Below are 24,384 nucleotides of genomic sequence, written 5' to 3'. Positions count from 1 at the left end.
TTTTACTATGGCTTGACCAGTTGTAAATTCCATTTTTAAAAACTATATTTTCACAAATTAAATATAAATACAGATTATTTTAATTACTATTTTATAAATAAATTGTTTGAAAAATGAGCAAAAATGTAATATTTCAACATTGATGAAATTTTAATTCCAGACGATCCTGAAAGTTGCTTGAAGAAAACGCTAGCTGATGATGGCCCTTTGCAAGACACAGAAAGACAATTTAGAAACGGAGAAACAGGTAATTTCTCCATAATGAAAAAAATCAGCCAGTTTTATTTAGAACGACAAGATTATTCGTAACACAATCAAATCGAAATAATTTGAACTCAACTGTTAAGATTATTACGTGGACTGTTTGATACTCATTGCCTGTAACAATAACCAGTGTTATTCTCCAGCGTTGGGTTGGGCTTTGCTCCGCTGTATTAAATCAACACGTGTGTGAATCATTAAGAGGTTGACTGAGAAGCAGTCTCGTCTCTTTCATCTCCCAACATGAACAGGCTAAAGATGGGATCTTCCATATCTCGAGAGACCGCTACTTTTACTTCTTTCTTATCTTTCTTTTTTTTTATACACATGCATACAACATGCCTTATACTTTTGCAAAACTAGGTCATCTAATTATTTGCAAACAATTTTTAGTCTTTTACAACCATGTGAGCTATAATTTGCTTGAAGCCTACCAAATGAGATGCTGACTGTAATTTGTTTTTGTTTCGGAATTCACAAGTTTGAATTATTCTCGGAGTAAGCGGATACATTGTCAAAGTAAATACTTGAATGAACTTCAATCATAATAAATTCCTCTAACATTGTACATACATGAATGCTTTTAGTTATCCGCTTTAATCGGAGAATTTAAATTTTATGAGAACAAAACCATTGTTCAAAAGGCATTTGCTCATGAAAGCTAAGCAAACAATTTTCAAAAAATGATAAATAGATGTTTACGCATATATTTACAAAGTACTTTCGCTTGAGATAATTTAGAACGAGTTATTGGGCTTACGCACCGAAAACTTCAATGAAAAATAACATTTTTTTTAAACAGTCCGCGAAAAAATAAAATATATAGTTCATTGCATCGGCACATAGCCACAACAGAACCTTTGTTTTTTTCTAGAGTGAGCAAGTCATTGAAAAGTAAACATTTAAAAATGCCAAAATGCTGAGAGTGAATCGCGAAATTCAAAATACCATTATCACTTAGAATTCTGTACATACATATTATTCGTATTCGTATAAAATCATGATTAACGGTCCTTATATCCTGATAAAGTTATTGAAATTGATGAGTTTTAATGATTTGATCAATCAATCTATGTGGAACTTGGATCTTATTTTGAAATTGATAGTTTCATCTTTTGAGCTAATAAAATGATTCTCTTGATAATTTTTTGAAAAATTGTTGACTGTGAAATGCATTAAAAGTAAATGAAATCAATCTTAATTACTTTATTAAAGTAAACCATTTAAATGAAGTTATTGAATTGAACAAGCTGCAAGTAAGCCTGTGATGACGCATCACGCATCAACATTTCCATTCATTGGCACCGTTCAAGCTCAAATCTAATAATAATCTATAAAAAAAATTGAAAATACTCGTCTTGTAGGATTCTGCCCATAATCATCGTTACTATCGTTAAAAATGGCTCAAAACCATAATTCGTGCTTCATAAACACTAGAAAATCGTTTCATCAAGTCTATACTGTGCAAGCTCTTTCGGAAGCTAAGGGTGGACTTTCTCTCTGTAGGCCTTCGCTTTGCACACTCACTAGTATATACATGAGCAAGTAAACGCAACGAGCACAGCAGTGGACCTCCGTACAACGCGCTTGCGCCCACACGATCTGTTCTTCCTCTCTGTCTCTCTCGTTCTCCCTCACTCTCGCTCTCGTAGCTCTGACTCCTCTTCGGCCGCTTCTGTATTACTGTATAGAGCGGGTGAAACTTGGCGCGTGCAAAACGCTGAGGGTTGGTCTATAGCTCGTACGCTTTTAGAAATTCAGTCTCGAAGATCTCTCGCGAATAGCACGCGGGACCGGGCGTCAATTTTCCTAAACGACGACGACAAAGTCGACGTTGACAACAGACGCGATAAAAAGCCGCGTGAGATATGATGCAACTACGTCCTGCGTGGCTAATAAACCAATAGTGGGTGCAAATTAGTGCATATAGCCGGTCTTTGTAGCAAACGACATCAGCAGCTGAAAGGCTTCTTTGTATATGGGTCACTGTCGCGCGTGGTGAGCACGCCCTGAACAAAAGGTTGCTGCCGCGGCCTCTTTCTATCTTTTTCTCGTCCTCTCACACGATCACTATTGTTTTTATCTTCTTGCGTGATTGTGCTTATTTGTGAGTGTTATATTTTTGGATAAGATCATGCTCATGCGTGTGTACTATGTTTACATTCACATCTGATATTGAATAAGTAAACATTGGCACACATTTTCTCATTTTAATCGTTCATTTTTTTAAAAGACAATACTTTGATTCAGTGATTAAGTGACTTTTTCTAGATTGGTAAAAATAATGAAAATAGACGTATTTTAAATGATAGCTCTCTGTTGAAAAATGAGCAATTAACTGACATTATCTCGGACTAATAAGGAAAATTTCAACTTTCTATGAGATAGAAATCCTGATGCCATAAGTTCAATTTATTAGACCATGTTCGGGTAATGAATATAAATAATGTTCAGATAATCCTAAAAACATATACGTTTTATTGACTGACGCATTTGAAAGACTATATTAGTTTCAAAGTCGTTTATCATCGTATATTAGCATCAGACACGTTTATATTTTTATGTTCATCCGATGAACATACGAAAGATGACACATTGAGAAGAGAGGGCACGGGTAATAATGCGGTCAAGTCGATTGAAGGGATGTAGGACGAGTAGAAATAGAGGTGCATACATTTTTTCCTCATTATCATCACACATGCGCTTGAATGTTGTATACGCCAGGCTGATGCAGCAATTTTCCTTTCGATAAACACGATAGTGCACACATGAAATATACATATATTTCATTTATTTTAAAAATTAGTTCGACAAGATATATCAAGTATTTTATGATTACGTCAATTTATTTATCTTCGTGAGCAGTTTAAAATAATTCCTAAGTCCATGCAAACTTTCGCTCATACTTTGAGTGTATTGATTTATTTTACAAACTATAATGACTAGGCTTGGGAATTCTAAAACAACTAATTCTGATACTTTTTAATAATTTATTATCATACTTAATTGGAAACATGTATTGAAAGGGTGACCGTATTTATTGTAAATTGTAAATCAACTAAATGATTAAATCATAAAGGGGCATAATTCAAAATCGTAACTGAAATTAATAAGTAATGATATATGCGATGTATATGGGCAAATCTAAAAGTAAAATACAGTTTCGTTAACAAAACAAGGTGAAATATTTGATTGCTTGCCCAGAAGCCCGAACCCCCGCAAATTGTTCCTAGGGGTCCTAAGAATAAGAAAAAACGCGTGAACGTGAAATTTGAAGATAGGTATCTTTTTTTTGTCAATTTTGTGTTTTAGAGGCAGAAAAGTCATTTTTTCACATAAATACGACAATTCACTTAATTTCTAAGGGACTAAAAAAGTATCAAAACTCATCCCAAAAAATAAACTGACTACTGTATTCGATAGGAAATTTTCTCGGCCTTTCGATAGTATTATTAAATTTTTCGAAATATGCAATTTTCACCGACAAAATCACCGTGAAACTTGAAGGGCTAAATATCTCAAAAAATTCAGTACGGAAAAAGTGATTTTTAAGTTTTATCTGTTAATAGTTATTTTTTATTGCTTTTATAAGCATTTCACTTACACTTTTAAGTACAAATTTGTTTTTTTACTTACAAGGAGACCACATGAGATGTGGGTCACCAAATGTCCTGAAAATTTTTTTCTGGTCTCCTGGTATCTAATAATAAAGCCCCCTATGCTTACAAGGAGACCTTCTCACCTTCGGGTCACAGATCCTTGCCAAACTTTTTGTGGTGCTTTAGTACACCTAAAAAACATGTCCCATACTATTAGTTTATTCTCATAGGCATTGGAAAGCTTAGGAGAAGTCAATGTATGAATATAATTAAAATAATTGAAATAAAGCGCATTTAATGTTCATTTTTCTACTTAAAACTATTTAAATGACTTTTTTTGGGCCCCTGAACCTTGAGATCATTATATGTTATTGTTTTAAAGTTGTCGGATCTCTTATAATGCTATGAAACTCGCCATATTATTAAATTGTAGTATTATACAGTGCTTAATTTTAATTTTTATGACTATAAACGCTTAAAAAATTCATTATACTCATATAAGTATATGAAATCCGATAATTTTCAAACAATAACATATAATGATCTCAAGTTTCAGGGGCCCAAAAAAAGTCATTTAAATAGTTTTAAGTAGAAAAATGAATATTAAATGCGCTTTATTTCAATTATTTTAATTATATTCATACATTGACTTCTCCTAAGCTTTCCAAGGCCTATGAGAATAAACTAATAGTATGGGACATGTTTTTTAGGTGTACTAAAGCACCACAAAAAGTTTGGCAAGGATCTGTGACCCGAAGGTGAGAAGGTCTCCTTGTTAGTTTGATCCAATGGACCTTAGGACCCATTTTAAAAATCATTTTCTAGTTTATTGAAAAATCTTTGTGATTTTCTAACTCGTAATAGGACATTTTAAACGGAAAATTGCACAATGTACAAGTCTCAGAATTAGTCAAGGAATACATTTGAATTTTTTCAGAATTTTTGAAACCTACTATTACTTATTTTCAAAGGTCTCTGAAATTCTTAAGAAAAAAGTAAAAACGCGTTAAATTTGGGCCTTTGAAAATAGGTGATAGCAGATCTCGAAAATTCTGAAAAAATTCAAATGTATTCTTTGACTAATTCTGAGACTTGTACATTGTACAATTTTCCGTTTAAAATGTCCTATTACGAGTTAGAAAATCACAAAGATTTTTCAATAAACTAGAAAATGATTTTTAAAAGAGACCAGAAAAAAATTTTCAGAACATTTGGTGACCCGCATCTCATGTGGTCTCCTTGTTAGAAATTTCGTCCGGGACTTAAGGAGCTAGTCTAGTTTATGCATTTCTAAAATTATTGTGTTAAAATTTCAAATCAAACCGAGATTTATTTATTCATATTATTCCTATAATAATGTTTATAAAAAAAGTTTGAACGCATTTTTCGAAATTACTCGATCGATAGGTCTGAAATTTTAACTAAATATTTGATACATATATTGGTATAGTTGAAACTGGGATTATGTCAAAATTCAAATTTTTTCTATTTTTTACATGGAAAATAGTATATTACGTGAATAGGGAGCGAAAAACTGAAAAGCCTCAGAGCACGTGTAAGTATCGTCCGAGGCGAAGCCGAGGCTCATAAACATGTGCTCTGAGGCTTTCTTTTTCGCTTCATTGGTGCGTACATTATTTTTTATGAATCCCCCCAGCAGAAACTAACTTTTTCGTTTTGGCCGTCGGGACGAAAAAGGTTATTCTGTAGCCTTTTGTTCAAACGACCGCCATTTTGTTATTTTTGACCCAAAAATTAAAATCCTAGTTCTAGCCATAGCCAGTCATTTAACTCGTTTCGGGCCAAACGGACGAAATTTTAGTTATTTTTTCACTCGCTGTAAACTCTGTGAAAAAATTATGTGAGAAATGTCAGAATAGTCATAACCGACGTAAAATTTTATGAACTTTTCGAATCTGGCGTCAGAATTGTAAAAAAAGTTGATGTGTAAAAGTTATGAACAATTAAACAATAAAAAACACGATTTTTTTGAAAAAAAATTTGATTTGATCCGAATTTTCGAGTCGAAACAGACTTGCTCTATAGGTCTAACACGTTTTTTTTGCGTCCATAGGGTGTAGACTTAAAAGTCCAATAGTTACGATATCGAAATTCAACATTTTCTCTATAACGTTTTGTTCCTAGGCGCTTGGTTGACATATAAAAAAATTGACTACATTCATATACGGTTTTTTTCTACGAAGCGCCATTTTCGTGTCCGCTATGTTAAATTTCGATATCGTAACTATTGGACTTTTAAGTCTACACCCCATGGACGCAAAAAAAACGTGTTAGACCTATAGAGCAAGTCTGTTTCGACTCGAAAATTCGGATCAAATCAAATTTTTTTTTCAAAAAATCGTGTTTTTTATTGTTTAATTGTTCATAACTTTTACACATCAACTTTTTTAACAATTCTGACGCTGGATTCGAAAAGTTCATAAAATTTTACGTCGGTTATGACTATTCTGACATTTCTCACATAATTTTTTCACAGAGTTTACAGCGAATGAAAAAATAACTAAAATTTCGTCCGTTTGGCCCGAAACGGGTTAATGAATAAAAGGTATACCTTATTTTGTAGTTCAGTTGTTTCGTTCTTGCTATAACACTGGAACCATGCGGACCTGTTTTTTTTTCATACCTGTATACATGGCTGTATTATACACATAAATGTACCGTAAAAGTTATATAAAAATTGTTTTTGTGAACTTCAATAGTGCCTTTATTAGTCAAAAAAGATTTAGAATAATATCTATCATAGACTGTTGGCAAAAATTCGTAAAGACACTTTTTTTTGGTCGATAAACTAGACTACCCCCGTAAAATACTTAAAAGTTTAGAAGATTCAGCTTTGCATTTTTTTTTCGTTTCAATATGTCCTGCATGTTTAGCAGTGAAAATTATGAGTTTATTACTAATAATAAGACGTACAATGATAATTCTCGGCTAATCACTTTCATAAATGTATTTATAAAAATTTTTGATCATCACATCGCTTTTCAATTCATTTCATTCTTACTATTTGGTCAACGTCAAATAAAAAGTGAGCTTTAACGTCAAAGTACTTCTGTTAAATGAATTACTAGTAAATATTTCTTCATACAACAATTTTTGAATAGTTTTTAATAAGGGAACGTATACAGTTTTTGTACTTTATTAATTAATGTAGACTATTATGTTTTCAAGTTTTTGTGATAAAGAAGAATGATTCATAATAAGAGATTTGTAGGTTTTTACTAAAAACGTATTTTAAACTTTTTTTATTTTTCTTACTTTTTTCTTTACTTTAATGGGAAAGCCATTTGTTACATTTCAAGTTAATTTGGATCAAAGGCATGGTTACTGATTTTTTGAACTGAATTGTTTCAAATTTCTACCTTTGTTTTCTTATTTTCACTGACTAGAAGACTTACAATTTTTTTCAAATCTTCCATGAAAAAAGTCGTGTTTTTTTCTATCTGATATATAATTTATCTATATATTAAAATGTAACAAGTGATGAAATCGTAGAACAAATTCTTTATAGCAACTAAGGCATGATGATCTATTTAAAGTTTTTAGTATTGATCGATAAAAGCTCAAATAAAAATTTAATAACTGTAAACTGAGAGTTGGTCAATAGAATAAACACGTTAAAAGAGCTTTTCCGGCTAAAAATTAATATAAATGATACATCAAAGTAAAGCGTATTAAATATAGGTACAGCTGACCAATCGTTTGTGACTTAGCGACAATACTGCAGAATGTCGTCGTTGGTTGTGAAATAAATCAAAGACAATCAAACGTTTTTTTATAATTCGCATACCTACTTATCGTCTGTGATAAACTGAGTAAAAAATACATGAAAGAAATAGAGAAAAAGTGAAAATAGAGCGTAGCTCCGAGCAAAATAATTGATTCGATTAATCGAATATTAGCAATAGGTATGGTGACAGTGTTAGTGTTAGTGATGCTGCAGTAATAAAGTGCTACTCCACTCGATTGTAGATAAATAGGTCCTGTAGTGTTGTGGATGCGTTTGCTTCGCAACTGCACTTATTCAGCTGTGTGTTTATATATAGCTGGAAGTACACGGAGTACATAGACACTGGTGAAGACGCGCCAAGTATCGAAACCAGAGCTGAGTTTACCGAGTTTTATTATCGTATTCGAACAGGATATACACAAAGAACGGAAAGAAAGACGGAAATCAGTTTTGTGACAGCAGTTTCATTCTGGCAGGAATGCTGACGCACAGTCACAGCGACGGAGAATTTCCACTTTACACACAAGGTAAAAAATAAACCCAAAAGAAAAAACACATTCGATATTTTTATTGGCAAACTCGCCTGTTGGCTTGTTCTTTAGCTTGCCTGCATACCTGTATTACAAAGTATTCTCTCGAGTTTTTTATTTAAATTTATAAAAAGTATCGAAAATTCATTCAAACTTATTCAATTATTTGCACCTTCAATATTATGATCTAATTTCAAGACCTTGTATAATTGCTATATTGCAGTTAATTTAATGCTAATAAGTATATTATAAAAATAATGATTTTAAAACAATGCCTTAACTCATGCTTTTTTATATGATAAGACAACTATACCACAATCATAAAATTAACCGATCCCATGTAATTCTTAAAAGCCTTGTAACCATTTGAACAATGAGATATGCACAACGACAGACCCTTTTTTATTCAATATTAATGGCGAAAAATTGTTAAATGAAAACTTACGCAGAACCTATAATGTAAAAAATTGTGCTGGTAAAAAAGTGGGTAACTTATTGTGCATGGTGCATCAATTTTTCGACAAAAATCATTCTTTTATTCACAACTAATGTGAAACATAATTTTAGAGACTTTTAGAGACTAAAGCCCAATAACATTCAATACTTCTTTTATCATTTATTTTCATTTTTTTAATTGGTGGAATAGTTTATTGTAAATTGCATTCACTCTTTTTCCTAATGGAAGGACATGTTTTAAAGCAGACTTGTCTAATTCAGTTCCTCGTAAATAACACACTAATTCGTTTACTTCACAATATCGGTAATGATGAAGTCCTGCAATTTCGGGTTCAATAATAAGTTCTTTGAACTCTGAAAAAATAATAGATAAATGTATATTTTAATAAATATAAATTAACATCTATAAAACGAAATATATCATTTTACCAGAACCTAATATCGTAGAAGTTTTTCTGGTCTTTATAACTTTATGATTTCCTAACTCTATTGTATCTAATCCTCTTGTAATGTATTTACTTCGATCGTATGCTTCATTGATACGAGACCATCTCAAAATTTTTGTTTCAAGTAATAATTTAGGATAATCTAAGTGAAATTAATAAATACGACATATTTATAAGATTTTTCATGTTTCTCTAAAAATTTCAAATACCTTGAGGCGTTATTCGAACAGGATTATCTTTATTCATTAAATAGAAAAACTTGTTCCGAAAAATAAACACTGCATTCCGATTATCAGATTCCGGATCTAATTGTCTCATCATACTTTGATAATTTTCGTATTTTCTTGGTACAATGAATTCATCAAGATCAACATTAGCAATGTATTTATAGTCTTCAATCATACTACTTCTGTACAAACAGTCATTAAGTGCTGCGAATATTCCATTGTACCTAAAATTTCAGAATAAAACTTATGGAGTATAAATTAGTACTCACTATCATAAATATAATTAGTTTTAATGATTTAAACCTTAAATCTCTTTCAAACTCGTATTTGGGAGGGATTTTCCATGGCAATACTGTTATAAAACCCTCGTCCCTGTAGTAAGCTAACACATAACTCACTTCCTTTGTAACTGAAGTATTATAAAAGGTAAAATGATTTACCCCCATCATTCGATAAAATTCGATAAATTCAATTAAATTTAAATATTTATCATAATTGTGATGTAAACTTGGAACACAAACAGCCATAAATCGTTTCTGATATGAACTTAGCGTTCTGGTTGCATATTTGATACTGACAAAATTAATTTTTGGATCTGATTTTTCTAAAAGCTCTTCATCAGACATGAGAAAAGTGACTTGAGTAGGTAAACTTTCATCGTTTGATTTGATTAATTTACAAAGTATAAAAGCTGCTGAATATGACATTCCAAAATTTTCAATATCTGCTACGATATCAACAGCTATCGCGGGAGATTCTAAAATTATAGAATCGTTTGCATCAGATGTCCAAAAACTAGAAGAAAATTTGTATAAACATCTTGTTGGCAAATTTTTGGATTTGACCGGCACTATTCCGATGATTCTTACCTGACAAACATATTAATTCTAAATTACAACATTTCATTGAAATTTTAACGGAAATAATTACCATCGCCCAGGTGTTTTCGTTTTGTGCTTCGGGAACTTTATCGAGAATGACTTCTGGTCTCAGATCTGTATAAGCCGAAAATATTAAATAATCCATGCCTGTAGGAGCTTTCCAAGAATCACTCATATTTGATTCTGATTCAACAAGTCGAGTCATTTTTTCGAGTAAGTATAACTGAATCGTTTGTTTATCATGAATCCATTGTACATGTTTTTTGTACTTTAAAAAAACAATTTTTTAAAATAATGTATATTTTAAAGTACTCATATTTGATTTTTCGTACCTTTTGATGACAAAGAAATTTGTAAAATATGTAGAAACTACAAGTTAAGACCAAAATCTTTATCCACTGCTTTTTTAAAAAGCCCAGAAAAAGTGAACCTCGTGGAAACATTTTCGTTTCCATAAATGGCTAGTGACTAAGTTCTACATCTTTCCTGTAAAAACTTATGATCGTAAAACTAACCAGACCAGATAAGACACTGCTACGAATGCTTATCTACAGATAACAAATACCGTACCTCAGATACACTGTTAAAAATCAATGCGTTGTGCGCAATTTATATTGATTTAAATTAATTCAACTTTTTCAGGAAATATTTATTTAATTTCAGGCATATTAATTTTTATTCGAAAGTTTTCCGAACTTAATTATAGTCCTGTTTACATTGCACTCATTACACATGTGCGTTAACCTTATTCCGTCACACCAGAAAGTCCAACTTATATCACAGAAAAGGGGACATAAAATTTGAACATATGTTAGGAATTAGGATAGTACTATAAATGACCAATACAATACTGGTTAATTAAGTAGCCTATTATTGTGCTACGAAGGTAGCGCCGTGCCAATACTTAAGGTGACTCTTTGCCTAAACTGTTTTTCATACAGGGTCTTGAAATTTTCGGAGACCGTTAAAGGGTAATTCAACAACCTCCCTGCACGGCGTGTATGGGCGCGCATCTACTTTTGGATGCTTCTTATTTAATAACTCTCAAAATATATATCATTCAGCTCTTCAAAAAATTAGTAATATAAAGTTGAAAGTATAAGTTTACTTGGCTGGTTTTCGGCTAAATCAACGAAATTTCACAAATTTTTCCAGTATTGTAAATTTGTGAAAAAGAATCAAACAAATATTAAAATAATAATTTCCGATACCATAAGATCCTCAAAAAAGTTTTAGAATTGTTCAAAGATCACCCTAGAATTTTTTTAAAATGTTCTGAGAAAATTAATCGATTTTTTTTAAAATGGCAAGATTCATGGAAATGAAAATGTCTTGAAAAGTTCTGAAAAATTTGGAAACGTTTTTAAGCATAATTTTTTCCCGCTTGGGGCTTCATTTTCGAGTTTTCAAAATTTTAATTATTATTCAATTAAAAACATAATTAATTCATTACATTTTACGGTATATTAAAGCGATCAACGATGGGCGACGATGGATTCGAAAACTAATAGTTAATACGCGTTGCAACTCAAAAAACCAAAATCTTTCATTGACTTTTTTCAAAATCTCTCGGAAAAAATCTAAAAAATTTCATAAGTATTTTTTGAATAATTAAAAATTTTTTGTTCTTTGCGTTTTTCCGTCTAAGTAATTTTTTCAAACATCAAAACCTGTGCCCTTTTATTCCAATTGACGACAAATTTAATTCAACGACTTTTTCGTTAAATTTTTTGAAAATTGATTGCGGTTATTTTGAGTTTCAGCACGTGCTAATAACTAAATACCCCTATTTTAGCTCAAGTTTGAATTTATTTTTTACATAAAATCGAAACTTAATAGCAATGTTTAAATAATATAGTTTTGTTGAACATTTTTGGCAGAACCACTTTCTTGCAACTTTCTTTCTGTAAAATTACGTTATCACGTGTGTCGTCGTGACTAACCACTTCGACAATAGAAACTTCATCGACAAACTAGATTTTTGAAAAAAAGCAATCAAAATGAACATATAAATACTTTTTTTTAACAAATTCAAACTCATTTTTTCAATAAAATGATAATGCCATAAATCTCATAGAAAGATACGAATAAAGTTTGAAATAATTCATTGATGACACAAGAAATATACGATAAACAATCTTTAAGCTACCCTCAATTCTCTCAGAATTAATAAAATTGAATCATTTATATTGAATCATTAATATTTATTCGTTTTTATTGTATAAGACGTCAGCATCGATCAGTGAAATCGTGATAAATCTATTACTTTTATCATTTTGACAATAAAAATTTAAAGATTACTCTTAAGATAGTTGCGTGAAATGGTCAATGTGTTACTATGAGGCTGAAGCTTGTTATGCACAAGTTGTGCACAATTCTCAATAATTTGAGACATAATAGTTAATGATTGATGCTTTACAAGTATTTTCATGCAAACTATACGCAAATGACATAATCAATGTAGGTTGAAGAAAGGCTGTATTAAAAATGATACAATGTTCAATATTTGCCATGCATAGGGCTTGGTAGAAGAGTCAGTTATTTTGCATAATTAGAACAAGGTAAAAGCTATTGTAATACATTTGCAGTATAACTTATAATATTGAATACATACACGTGTTCAATTTTATTTTTATCATGTATGTGTCTTTTACAGCTGCTCAACTTGAATGTTTACATAATTTTCCCTATTTCTGACGTCTATCATGTTGCACTAGTGTTCTTCGACTTTTTTCCAATAATAGAATATACAAAGCGTTAGTCAATCGTGCTTATACTCTTTTTCAATAGGTTCACAAAAATGCACACTATATAAGTCATCGATATCTGTGAAAAATAACTTTAGTATAAAAACATTTTATATTGCACATTTGCAAAATATATTACACTTTTTGTATCTGTTCGCTGATATTGCAAATAAATAATTATCCAAGAGTCTTTTTTGCGTCCTGTATATGAATCAGTTTTATTCAGCATAGAACTTGGTATTAATTTTATTTGAAAGATTCGGCAATAATTTTCTCATTCCATTTCGAATTTATTTCTATTTGGTTTCGAATAAAAATTCTTACTTAAATTTTGTTAATTCTTATCATTATATTAGGCTATAACAGGTAAAAATTTTTTTTAAAGAATCGACAAAATAGCTTTTTTCAATACCCATTTTGAAAGTACTTTATCTAGTTAATACATGAAAATAGTTAAATAGATTGCTGAGAGATTATAGACCATCGACGCTTAGTATTTGTCGTAAAATTTTAAGTCAATGAATCCATTTAGTTCGGTATGAGGTTTCATTTTGTTCGACCTTTGGCCATAGTCACTGCCTTAACCCATTAAAACCCAAATTTGCAATTTTTCGAGCAAATTTTGAATCGTATGAAAACCGTAGATGTAGCCAATATTCTATCTTACAATTTCGAGAGATTTTTGGGTACGTCGTTTCAGAATCTGGTGTTAATTTTGCTATAAATAAATATTATTATTGTTCCTTTTATTATTACCCAAATGAAAACTTAATTTTTTGACTTCAAATTTGTTTTCAGTCAATTTTCTACCTTTTCTTGTCTTCAGATGGCTTGAAATGAAACCATGAGTGGTATAATTTTGCTACAAACTTTCAAGAAAAACGCATTTGCGATTTTTATATAGCTCTTGTATTTCCAAAATGACGAACTTAAACGGGACGGTGTCATAAAATTTCATATAGATTTTTAATTCGACCACCATCAACTTTATGAAAAAATGTTATAAAATAAAAAGTGTTTAAAATCGTTCAGAGAACAGGTGTTAATTTTTTAGGATTTGTTTTTAACATTTTATACGCTCTGAAAATTACGACAGGTGATCAAAAACACAACTCGATAGGAAACGCTAAAAAAGAAAAAATTTAACGCGTAAATTATAAAAGAAGGCTCTTGGAAATAGCTATATTTCAGTGAACAATAATTTTGGAGTTTTGAAAAAGGCAACGAAAAATGCACAACAAATCCTACTCCAAAATAAAGTAAAATTTTTTTCGATTTCAATCCCCTTCGAGCCCTTAAATAAATATTCAATACATTAAATAAGTAGTCTATGCATTTAATGTTCATTTCGATAAGGACTAGAGAATAGGGTATGGCTGATTTTATTCTAATTTTTCCAATAGTTTGCTAAAAAACGATAAATCTAATTTTTCCAATAGTTCGCTGAAAAGATTGTTTTTTTAGTAAAAAATCATAATTTTGAAATTTTTAAAAATTTCTTTGAAAGGAGAAAAAAAATATTTTTTAAAAAAATTTAATGAAATTTTTCTCGTTTTCAAGTCCTTCAATTATAAATTTCTATTATAAACTTGTTTTCTACAAAAAAATATTATGCTTAAAAAATATTTTCAATTCTATGTTTCAGGTGAGTTAGAAAGTGCGAGCTATGTTTTTCTTTGTACTGTAAGTAGAAAATAATATTGTTGAACTACATTTTTTATGATTAATTAATTAAAAAATTGCAAAGGAATAAAAAAAATTGTATATGGCCACGCACAAAGCTGTGCTAATGACATCATTATTTTTCATAAATAATCTATAACTATATTCCAATACATAATCACAAACAAATTTAAATTTGTAATCTATAAAATCTTACTTAATAATATACATTGCTATAAGACAAAGTCTTATGAAACTTGATCTGATGATCTTATCTTGACCTGTGATTTTTAAGATTGTTTACTTTTCGTGTAAATGAGTCATTCGAATTTCGTTGAAAACGTCTATTTTTTCAATAGAAATTGATTGATTTACCCTCTATTTAGGTATGATGAAGAAAACTTTACAATTACTGATTAAAAAAACGATATTTCTTATGAATAAATACATTCAATTGCAGTAAAGTCGACCACGACTACATCTGCTGACAGTAAACTTATAATTTTTTTTTATTCTTACATGATGTGAAATATTTTTTCATGATATTTCACCTGTTATAAAAGAAACTATTCTTTTTATCAGTACTTTTAAGTGACCACTATCGACAATTTGATTTTATTACACGCAAAACTAACAAATGTTAAAATTACAAATTCAATACATTTATTATAATTGTAAATATGCAACCTTTTGTACCGGCTTGATCCATAACTTGAAATGCCAATAGATGGCGCAAAACTCGCATTGCTCTGATGTTTCTGTCCTGTTTGTTCTCTCGAAGCGACGAACTCCCTAACTTATAAGTCTGCATAACCATATCAACCGCTCTTTCTCTATATCTTTGTCTCTCTCTTTATTCCGCCGTATGTCTTAGTTTGTTTCTGTTCCTCGGCCTGTCTTTGCAATGTGCGTATATGTTTCGTGGAGCAGTATAGTGGAGCCTTTTAGCCAGTCAGTATTGCTCGCGACGGCCTCTGGCTTGTACACAAACGATTGTTGCTTATAGTGTTATGTGCTGAGCGTGCTTTTCATCTTTGCGCCGTTGAGCATTATTTACGTTTTTTTAATGTTTGTGAATATGAGCGCGGCCAAGCGCGCTCGAATTTAGTGAGGCTTCTTGGACATTTAAAAAGTGACGCCCTTTGCATTTAAATACCAATCGAGTGCGTATGATTACATCGTGCAAGTGAGTGTATGTGTGTGTGCGTGAGTGTGTTGAACGTGTGCATGCACGCAAAAAGAAATATCCTATGCTCCTAGGCTACTACATTTACAATATTACGTATTATGTAGCATGAAAATTCCCGTGTTTTGACGTCGTCGTATGTGCAGCAGTGTATTAAAGTTTCATTATTCGTTGTTAATTTTGGAGAATATAAATGTACATATATATATTATATATATATAATATATATATAAAGTAAAAAAAGAATCGAAGCCAGTTTTGCTGCATACGTTTGAGTTGAACGGCATTGAGTCGCCGAGTGTAATAATATAGTGGGTTTTCTGGCATGTCCAGATCGAATTTGCGTCGTGTGCATCGAGTGGCAGCAGATGAAGATTCTTAGCAGCATACATATACGCATATCACTCCGTGCGTATGCATAATAATATAGTGTGTGGCTTGTTGTAGCGAGCGAGGTAAAGTGTTGTTGTGTGTCAGGTTCTAGCAGCCGGAGCAACAGCAGCAGCAGCAGCAGCAAAACATATTTAGCAAAAGTAAACGCGTAAGAGCATCATCATCGCATCGTGTACTTCTGGCGTATCTGCGTGTGAGTGTGTATGTGTATATATATATACACGCTACGCACACAGTGGTCAATCATAGTTCAGTTACCGCTGCGAGGCCTTTTGTGTGCATTGCGGCGCTATGCGAGTGTCGTAGGTGTACTTGTGGATGTGTAAGTCTATTTTCTTCTAGTCGTGCCCAGCGACTCGCCGTCACTTATAAAGTGTGTCCTCTTTTCTCTAGATCTCTAGATCTTGTGTTTGTTCATCTGTATGAGAACCAAGTCTCGGGCATCAAAGTCAAGACAAAAAATTGAGATGACGTTGCTAATTTAATCGATTTATCTATTGCATTTGCATCAGCCATACGCTCTATATCGTCTGCGTGCTCATATAAAAATGAGACAAAATCGCCTTAGAGAAAGAAAAAAAACAATGCTGGTTTCTCTGCGTTGAATTGCACATCAAAATCTGTATATAAGTGCAACGATCTTGTCAATTTACGCCTGCCTTTCCTTCACTCTCTGTTGTCCGTCATTCGTAGTCAGTGTTCTCTAACGCTCTCGTTCCGAAATATTTACCGGCGACTGCCATTTCGGCGTCTGCGCAGCGCCCACCTCGCCCATTCCTATATATTATGTATATATACTTTTTTTACATGCAGCAGAAACACGCTGGACCGACAGCTCATCTTGTCTCGCTCCCTCCTCCTTTTTTTATGGATTATTATACGATTCACAGCCCTCTACACTGCTTTGATATACTAACGCGCTTTCGACTACGCGGGTGGCCTCAGGATGTTCCAAAATTTATAATCCCTGAGTGTTTTCGAGCTTAGGCTTTGACCGATTTTATGTCCCTCTTTTCGCTTCTTCCAACAAGTTTCGAATGATACGAGATTTCCGAGTCAACCTTAACGTGTGGTAAACACAAACTACGAATGATAATTAATTTATTGATTTTTATTCAATATTTCTACATGTATTGATTCATTAAAACTATGCCAAGAATTTCCCAAAGTATTTCACTATTTCTGTAATGTTATTCTGTAAGTCAGGGCACTGGAAATAAGCGGCAGAGGCGAAGCTGAGGTCGATTAGCACGTGCACTTGGGCTTTCTTTTCTTTTTTCCCGGTATAGGCCAGTATTTTACATACACCTTGGCCCGAAAATGGCAATATTCCGTTTAGCGCAGCGGCTGAGAAATGCTACTTTCGTGTCGCTGGTATGTAAATTTATTATAGAATGATTATAGGATTGTTACGTATTTTATTATTAGCAGCCTCGATAACATTTCAGTACAAATAGCCTTAACTTTTTTACCAATTGAGATAGTAATTCCAAAAATTTTAAGAAAAACGGCTAACTCTAAATTGACAGCTGCAAGTATTGATAAATCACATGCATTCACTTCTTTAATAGTGGTGTGATCTTTCGATATCCCCTCTTGTGTTTTCATAGCACAAGTATTCTAATCTCCTTTTGACAAGCAATTTAACCACAGTTTTTACTATAACCGCAGCTATAAATTTCTCAGTACAAACGATTTTTCTTGTTAATCACATGTATTTAACAAATACTCCGATTTCTCGTCTCTTATCACTGTGCATGCGAAACAATTTGAACAGTCTTCGGATTGTCGTTTAGGTATACTCTACGTCTAAAAATTACATGGTGTTGTTGCGTTGGGCAAATGTGGTAAACAAGTCGAAGAAAAGAGAGAAAAAAATAAACGACAAAAAAAAGAGGATGTACACATGAGTATACTAAGACTGTCCTTACCGCTTAATAATACTGTGTAACCAACTGCATCATGTAAAGAGACTTTGGAATGTGTACTTTGAGAATAAATAAGATAGAGCATGATAATTATCTGAAATTAACCTACTGATTAAACTCAAAGTTGGCGAGTTGCTGGGAATGATAAGAAAGAGAACAAATGTCACGTCGTGTCGTTGTCGTTAAAGATGTTGTCGTTGTTGTAACAAGTATTTTTCATGAGCCGGCTATAGATGTAGTACTTTCAACGAAAAAAAAATGAAACAGTATTTGTGCATCTAATAAAATAGAAAAAAAGAGGTTTGTAAGTTATGCCTTACGCAAAATACATATGTCTATTCTGTGATGTACACGCGTAAAAAACGGATATTTTTTGAAAGGCATATTTAAAAAGTAGTATCCAGTACTCGTTTAACTAATCGAAATTCTTTTTTCGAATCATGTGCACCGAAAGTTGTTAGGACGCTGTCGTTAGAAGTTTTCCTTACCAGGTTGCGATAATCAGAGCCATAGTAAAACACCTTGTTTTATCGTTTGAAGAATGAAACTGCAGGTTTAAGATGTATTCACGATGAAAAAGTCGTCTAACTACTTCGCATCTATAAATTGATGCAATAATAAATGTGTAGAAATACTCTCACTTTTACTTGAAAATCAACTTGCTACTATTCAAACAATTTAAATGCAATTTTATGGATTGTAAATTTTCGAAATGAGGTAAACATACGGTTAGAATTTGAATTAGAATTTTTCTGCAGTTAAAATATATTTTATTACAAAATTATCCCATTACAATGAATTTTTTTTAATAATTTGAATTAAAAATGTATTTTTTCAAGGATGATAACGTCACTCGTACAATAAAAGAGAAAGAATCAAGCATACTCAAATTTCACATGGAGCGTAAATTGCTATAACTTACGCTTAATTTAAATTTAATTAAATAGCGTTATTTATATTGAAAAAACTTGAGTCATTTCGAACACAGATTGAATGAGAAGAAGAAAATAATTTTCTTAGCTTCTTACTAAAATTTCAACTTAAATTTGTCTATTATTTATCTAACGACAACGAAACGAGTGACTAATTTCTCTTTTATATCTAAAATTTGTAAACTCATTTCATACATTTAAGACTACATTGATAATTTATATAACGCAGAGTCAAACTTCACGGTTGATGCACTTGTCCGAATGGTTTTCTACTCGTTACGTTCAAAACAAATAAGAAAATATCTCCGTCCAGTAGCAGATATTAGAAGAATAATGATGTATTGCTCATCTAATAAATTTGAACAAAACAAAGCAGAATGCCAGGAGTAGAAAAAAAAGTGCAGAAGACAAAAAAAAACATTAAGCTGCGATGGATAAACCTGACGTTATGCTGCCGATATGCATAGGTGGCGTTTATCTCCTACCTCCAAAAATATACAAACCGGGCGAGGAGCCTAGCCCTCCCTTACAAGATCACGACCCGTTTCCTCCCCACGTACGATTTGGAAATCAACCCTTCTGCCCGAGAACCAAAACCGTCACTATCGTTGCACCCACGCCTCAGCGCAGTAATAGCCTAGATTATTTGAATTTTGAAGAAAAAAGACAAATAATAGCTTCATCATTATCGCTCAGTGATTTTCTCGCACATGGACCTACCGCGACTACTAAGGAGGTAGCTGTAAATGTTACTACTACCGTCAAAGGTGAGTTGTCAATTTTGAACAAGCGAATTTTAATTGTTATGCAATTCTCTAGGCATGACCTCAATAAAATTTGATAGTCATATAGCAATAGGGTATCTTCGTGACACGTCTGATTTTAACCATAAAGTCAATCATAAAAATACATACCTTATTATTGAAATGAATGCCGAAAAATTCTGCCTTTCGCTAAAATTTGTAAAAAAAAAAAAAAAAAAAAAAAAAAAAAAAAAAAAAAAAAAAAAAAAAAAAAAAAAAAAAAAAAAAAAAAAAAAAAAAAAAAAAAAAAAAAAAAAAAAAAAAAAAAAAAAAAAAAAAAAAAAAAAAAAAAAAAAAAAAAAAAAAAAAAAAAAAAAAAAAAAAAAAAAAAAAAAAAAAAAAAAAAAAAAAAAAAAAAAAAAAAAAAAAAAAAAAAAAAAAAAAAAAAAAAAAAAAAAAAAAAAAAAAAAAAAAAAAAAAAAAAAAAAAAAAAAAAAAAAAAAATAGAAAAATTTTTCTTGAATAAAAATGATACAGGTCGATTATAAATGTGATCCTTATTATAAAAAACGAACCATTCCGTCTAAAAGTTAATAGTTCATTTTTATGGCCATTCAAAGTTTTACCGTACTTAAAATCATACAAAATATTTTTTAAACGTCCCAAAAAAACAATAAATTCTACTTTCGAAAACTAGAAGTACTTTTCGATGTTGGTTCATTTTACGAAGTTATTTTAGAAATTAGCCCGCTTTCTTAAACATGGCAGGTACAAGAAATTGAATAATTCCTGAATTACTAACTAATGACTATAATTTATTTCTCACTCATTGAGGGAATAATTATATCTATTGATGCATTTTTTTACCTCGCCTTCAAATGTATAATTATGCATTTTCAAATTTCCATAAAATGCAAAAATTCTCTTTATTATAAGTCACTCCACTTTTCTAGAAATGCAAATGTGCGAAACGTTGAGGGGCTGGACTATGTTTTTGGTAACATCTTTATCGTCAATATTCCTTCACTTTTTCGAGGGTTTGATGAAACATCAAATTTAAGCAGAAAGTTGTTATATATTGATATAAAGATATCATCAGCGTATAACCAGCCGAAACTAACCTTTTCCACCCTTTGACCAAAACAAAAAAAATAAATTTCTGCTAGTGGATTCAAAAAAAAAATAGTATACTCACCTACAAAAAAAAAGCCACAGAGAATGTATAAATACTAACGGAGCTCTTCTCTAGACTGCTAATATCTACTAGTATTATCTACTATTTCGTCCTTGCCTCTAAATATTTGAGAAAAATTCTTGCTGACCCCAAAACTCTGATCCTTTACAAATATGTCATACGTATTAAGCATAACAAGTTCAATTTTTAAATATTTTTCCGTCACTCATTCTAATGAATGTATATGGGCTATATTGCGTCAACTGCCCCCCCCCCCTCCTGGATCAGAGTTGATATTTGATTTTTCATATTTTATGTATTCTGCTTCCCAAGGGTGAATATGAAAAAATTGTTGAAACATGATTTTTTATGTAAAATTTGATGGGGAATTCAATTTTGTCATCCAAAATCGTATTCATAACCTCAAAATCCCTAAATTATCAAAAATCAGTCTCAAGGCCAAAAATAAACATGTTCGTATCCAGCGATGAGGTCAATATTGTAATATGTTCATCGATACATTAAACTGCAACTTCTCATAAATTTTGTTCATCGACAGACAAACAGACTTCATTATTGAGTATCATATGAGTCAATAAAAAATGGGTTTCCTCTAATTTTTCTTGATTCTTGGCTCATGTGATGCTCAATAATGAAGTCTGTTTGTCTGACGATGACCAAAATCTATCAGAAGTTGTATTTTGATGTATCGATGAACATATTACAATATTGACCTCATCGCTGGATACGAACATGTTTATTTTTGGACTTGAGACTGATTTTTTGGAAATTTAGGAATTTTGAGGTTATGAATACGATTTTGGATGACAAATTTGAATTCCTCATCAAATTTTACCTAAAAAATCATGTTTCAACAATTTTTTCATATTCACCCTTGGGAAGCAGAATAAAATATGAAAATTCAAATTTCAACTCTGATCCAAGAGGACGGGGGGGGGGCGACAGTTGACGCAATATAGCCCATATATTTAGCAGAATATATATATTTTATACTGGCGTGCCACGATTTTCGCTACTTAATTGTTAATATCTTTTGAACAATTTGAGTCTCCATCTTGAAATTTCGCAAAAAGTTTCGTTATTAGATTATCTTTCGATCGCAATAGCTACGAACAAGATAGAAAGGGATGTACGTATCGAAAAATCAAGTCAACTTCAAAGTATATTTCCTCAGCGAAAATTAATTTTTTTTCGAAATACTAATGATCCCATCGGAAAGGGCAGACAAAAATCTATTGAAATGCTTATGTAGAATATTTTTCCAGCCCCATATACGTCGAACATGGCGAGTTACAAAAGTAGCACTACATTAAAAAAACGCCGGAGAATGCTTTGTGCCGGGACTATCAGTGAGGAGTTTTTGTGAGCAGTTTACCTGTACTTGAAGTACGGTAGCCATACAAACTCGCTTTCAGTGCATAATTAATAGTCATTTGAAGAATAGGGAAGAGTCCCCTACAATGGTGCAGTCAAGGGGACACATACACCTTAAACTCAGAATTTTTTTTTTATTGGATTTTTGAGTAAGATTTTTTCTCCCCTTTTTATGGCATTTTTTGAAACTCCAAAATTTTCATTTTGCACTGAGATGCAACTGTTTCTGTGAACCTTATTCCTATACTTTACGTGTTAAATTTTTTCTTCTTTTGCGTTTATTGATGTGTAGTATTTTTAGTCATCTGTCGTAACTTTTAGAGAGCGCCCATGCAGCTTTAGCAACAGGGTGCTTACACTTCTTCAGAACATCAATTGTTGCGGTCACTACTCCGGATGGTCCGATGGAACAGGCAGATTGCTCTGCATGAATAGTTAAACACATTTTTTTTTCAATTTTCGTTTTTACCGAAATTTAAGTCATAAAAGTACTGTTTCAGAGAAACCTATTAGTTCAATCGTCTCATTTGAGGTAGTGACCGTAACCATTGATGTTCTGAAGAAGTGTAAGCACTCTGGTGCTGAAGCTCAATCGGTACCCTCTGAAAGTTACGACAGACGACCAAAAATACTACTCGCTAGAAAAGGCAAAAGAAGAAAAAGTTTAACACGTAAAGTATGGGAAAAAGGCTCACGGAAACTGCTGTATCTCAGTGCAAAATAAAAATTTTGGAATTTCGAAAAATGCAATAGAAAGGGGAGGCGAAATCCTACTCGAAATTCAATAAAAATTTCAAGTTCAAGGTGTGTATAAACCCTTAAAACATGGTTTTCAATGAATTTTTCTTGTTTTTTGTATTGATTTCCCCATTATGCTACTTGGTAAAAAGTTGTATTTGACTTTACTACTCTCGTAAAAATACCGAGTGTAAAGCGTTGCTCAAGTTTTTAAGGGAGATTTTTGAAAACTCGAATTGCTCATGAAAAATTCCTTCTTTTATTTCGCGGTTCTTTACTCCTTGTCTTACAGAAATATACTGCCTAAAGATGTGTACTTGCTTTATGCATATTAATATTAGGGTCAGTAGTAGCAGACTGTGTAGAAACAGCAGTATAAGAAAGAGCAGAAGTATCTGTGGTAATAAAAAGACTAAACTAAAGCGCTGCTCCCAGCTAAATTTCTTTTCATAAGCCTTGACCGTCATATAAGTTTCTAGGACAAACTTTTAGTTTCTGTACACAGATCACCTTGTCCAAAAGTATTCAAATGATAAATTATTTGAGATATATCAAATTGTTTGCTTTTGCAAATATAATTGGCACTCTATCTACAGATTAACGATGATTCATGTGATGAGATTTGCATATAATTATATGAAAAATTATTAGGTTAAATTACAATCAAAATTTCAATACCATGAGTGTAACAATTTTTCCAAGTTTATTAAGCCGGTTATTGCGTTAAGGCTACGATTTATTTAGCCTTATGTAGAATTAATGGTTAATCTATCTATATGGCCAATTTTCACTGAAGTCGAATGTCTAAAAAACAAATTTTCTGCAAACATGAAAAATTGGTTGTTTTCGATGTCAAAAATGTCCCCAAATTTTATCAGAATTTTTAAAAACAACTAGCACCCTCTTCAGGGCCCAAAAGTTAACATTTTTCTGTAATTCATGATTATTTCACGTATTTAAAATCCTTTGGTTGAAAATCCTAGCTCAGCATAGAGAATTTTCAGAATACATGTAAAAAGCTCACCACGCAGAAATTCAACAAAAACCGCTTTTTTCAACGTTTGTATGCCTTTTTTGATACTTCTGGACTTTTCAGGCAGTTTAAACTTAAAGGCCCATTAAAAAAATTTATCAGATAGAAGCGTAAATTCTAAAAAACTCTACAAATTTTTAGGAGATGGAAGTCCAAGTCGAACTCTATTAAATTTTAATTTTTGCGTTACTTTATACCGATACAAGCTTCTTGAGTGCTAAGATCACTTTGAAGTTTTTTTCTGAAAATTTGATTTTGAGTTTGATATTGAAATATATTCAAAATGGTTGAAAATTTTAATGTAC

At 31.7% G+C, this 24,384-nt stretch overlaps 2 protein-coding genes across 16 annotated transcripts in view; one reads left to right on the top strand and one right to left on the bottom strand.

Moving 5' to 3' along the window:
* LOC106648279 (phosphatase and actin regulator 2-like) overlaps positions 1–24,384 on the top strand; it is a 79,234-nt gene that overhangs the window by 3,727 nt on the left and 51,123 nt on the right. For 3 of the 15 annotated variants that reach the window (XM_023461119.1, XM_023461118.1, XM_023461107.1), the window contains exons 1-2: positions 15,262–16,458; positions 19,226–19,763. The exons of 1 other annotated variant lie outside the window; for it this stretch is intronic. In XM_023461119.1, coding sequence (XP_023316887.1) covers positions 19,427–19,763 — 337 coding nt within the window. In that variant the 5' untranslated portion in view covers positions 15,262–16,458; positions 19,226–19,426. Of the gene's footprint in view, positions 1–160; positions 248–2,018; positions 2,282–7,562; positions 8,136–15,260; positions 16,459–19,225; positions 19,764–24,384 lie in introns of those variants that run through there. 11 more of the 15 variants (XM_023461106.1, XM_023461113.1, XM_023461108.1 and 8 more) reach the window with 8 other exon arrangements.
* LOC111694155 (beta-1,4-galactosyltransferase galt-1-like) lies at positions 9,127–10,499 on the bottom strand. The gene is made up of 4 exons (XM_023461125.1): positions 10,481–10,499; positions 10,137–10,416; positions 9,571–10,062; positions 9,127–9,491 (listed from the first exon to the last, which is right to left on the bottom strand). Exons 2-4 carry the CDS (start codon positions 10,145–10,147, stop codon positions 9,242–9,244), a joined length of 753 nt encoding a protein of 250 aa, XP_023316893.1. The 5' UTR covers positions 10,148–10,416; positions 10,481–10,499; the 3' UTR covers positions 9,127–9,241.

Source organism: Trichogramma pretiosum, unplaced genomic scaffold, assembly GCF_000599845.2.
Source record: "Trichogramma pretiosum strain Unisexual culture from Peru unplaced genomic scaffold, Tpre_2.0 scaffold34, whole genome shotgun sequence".
In the NCBI taxonomy this organism is placed as follows: Eukaryota; Metazoa; Arthropoda; class Insecta; order Hymenoptera; family Trichogrammatidae; genus Trichogramma; species Trichogramma pretiosum.
The sequence above is the reverse complement of the archived record's forward strand: the minus strand, read 5'-3'. Positions and strand labels throughout refer to the sequence as shown.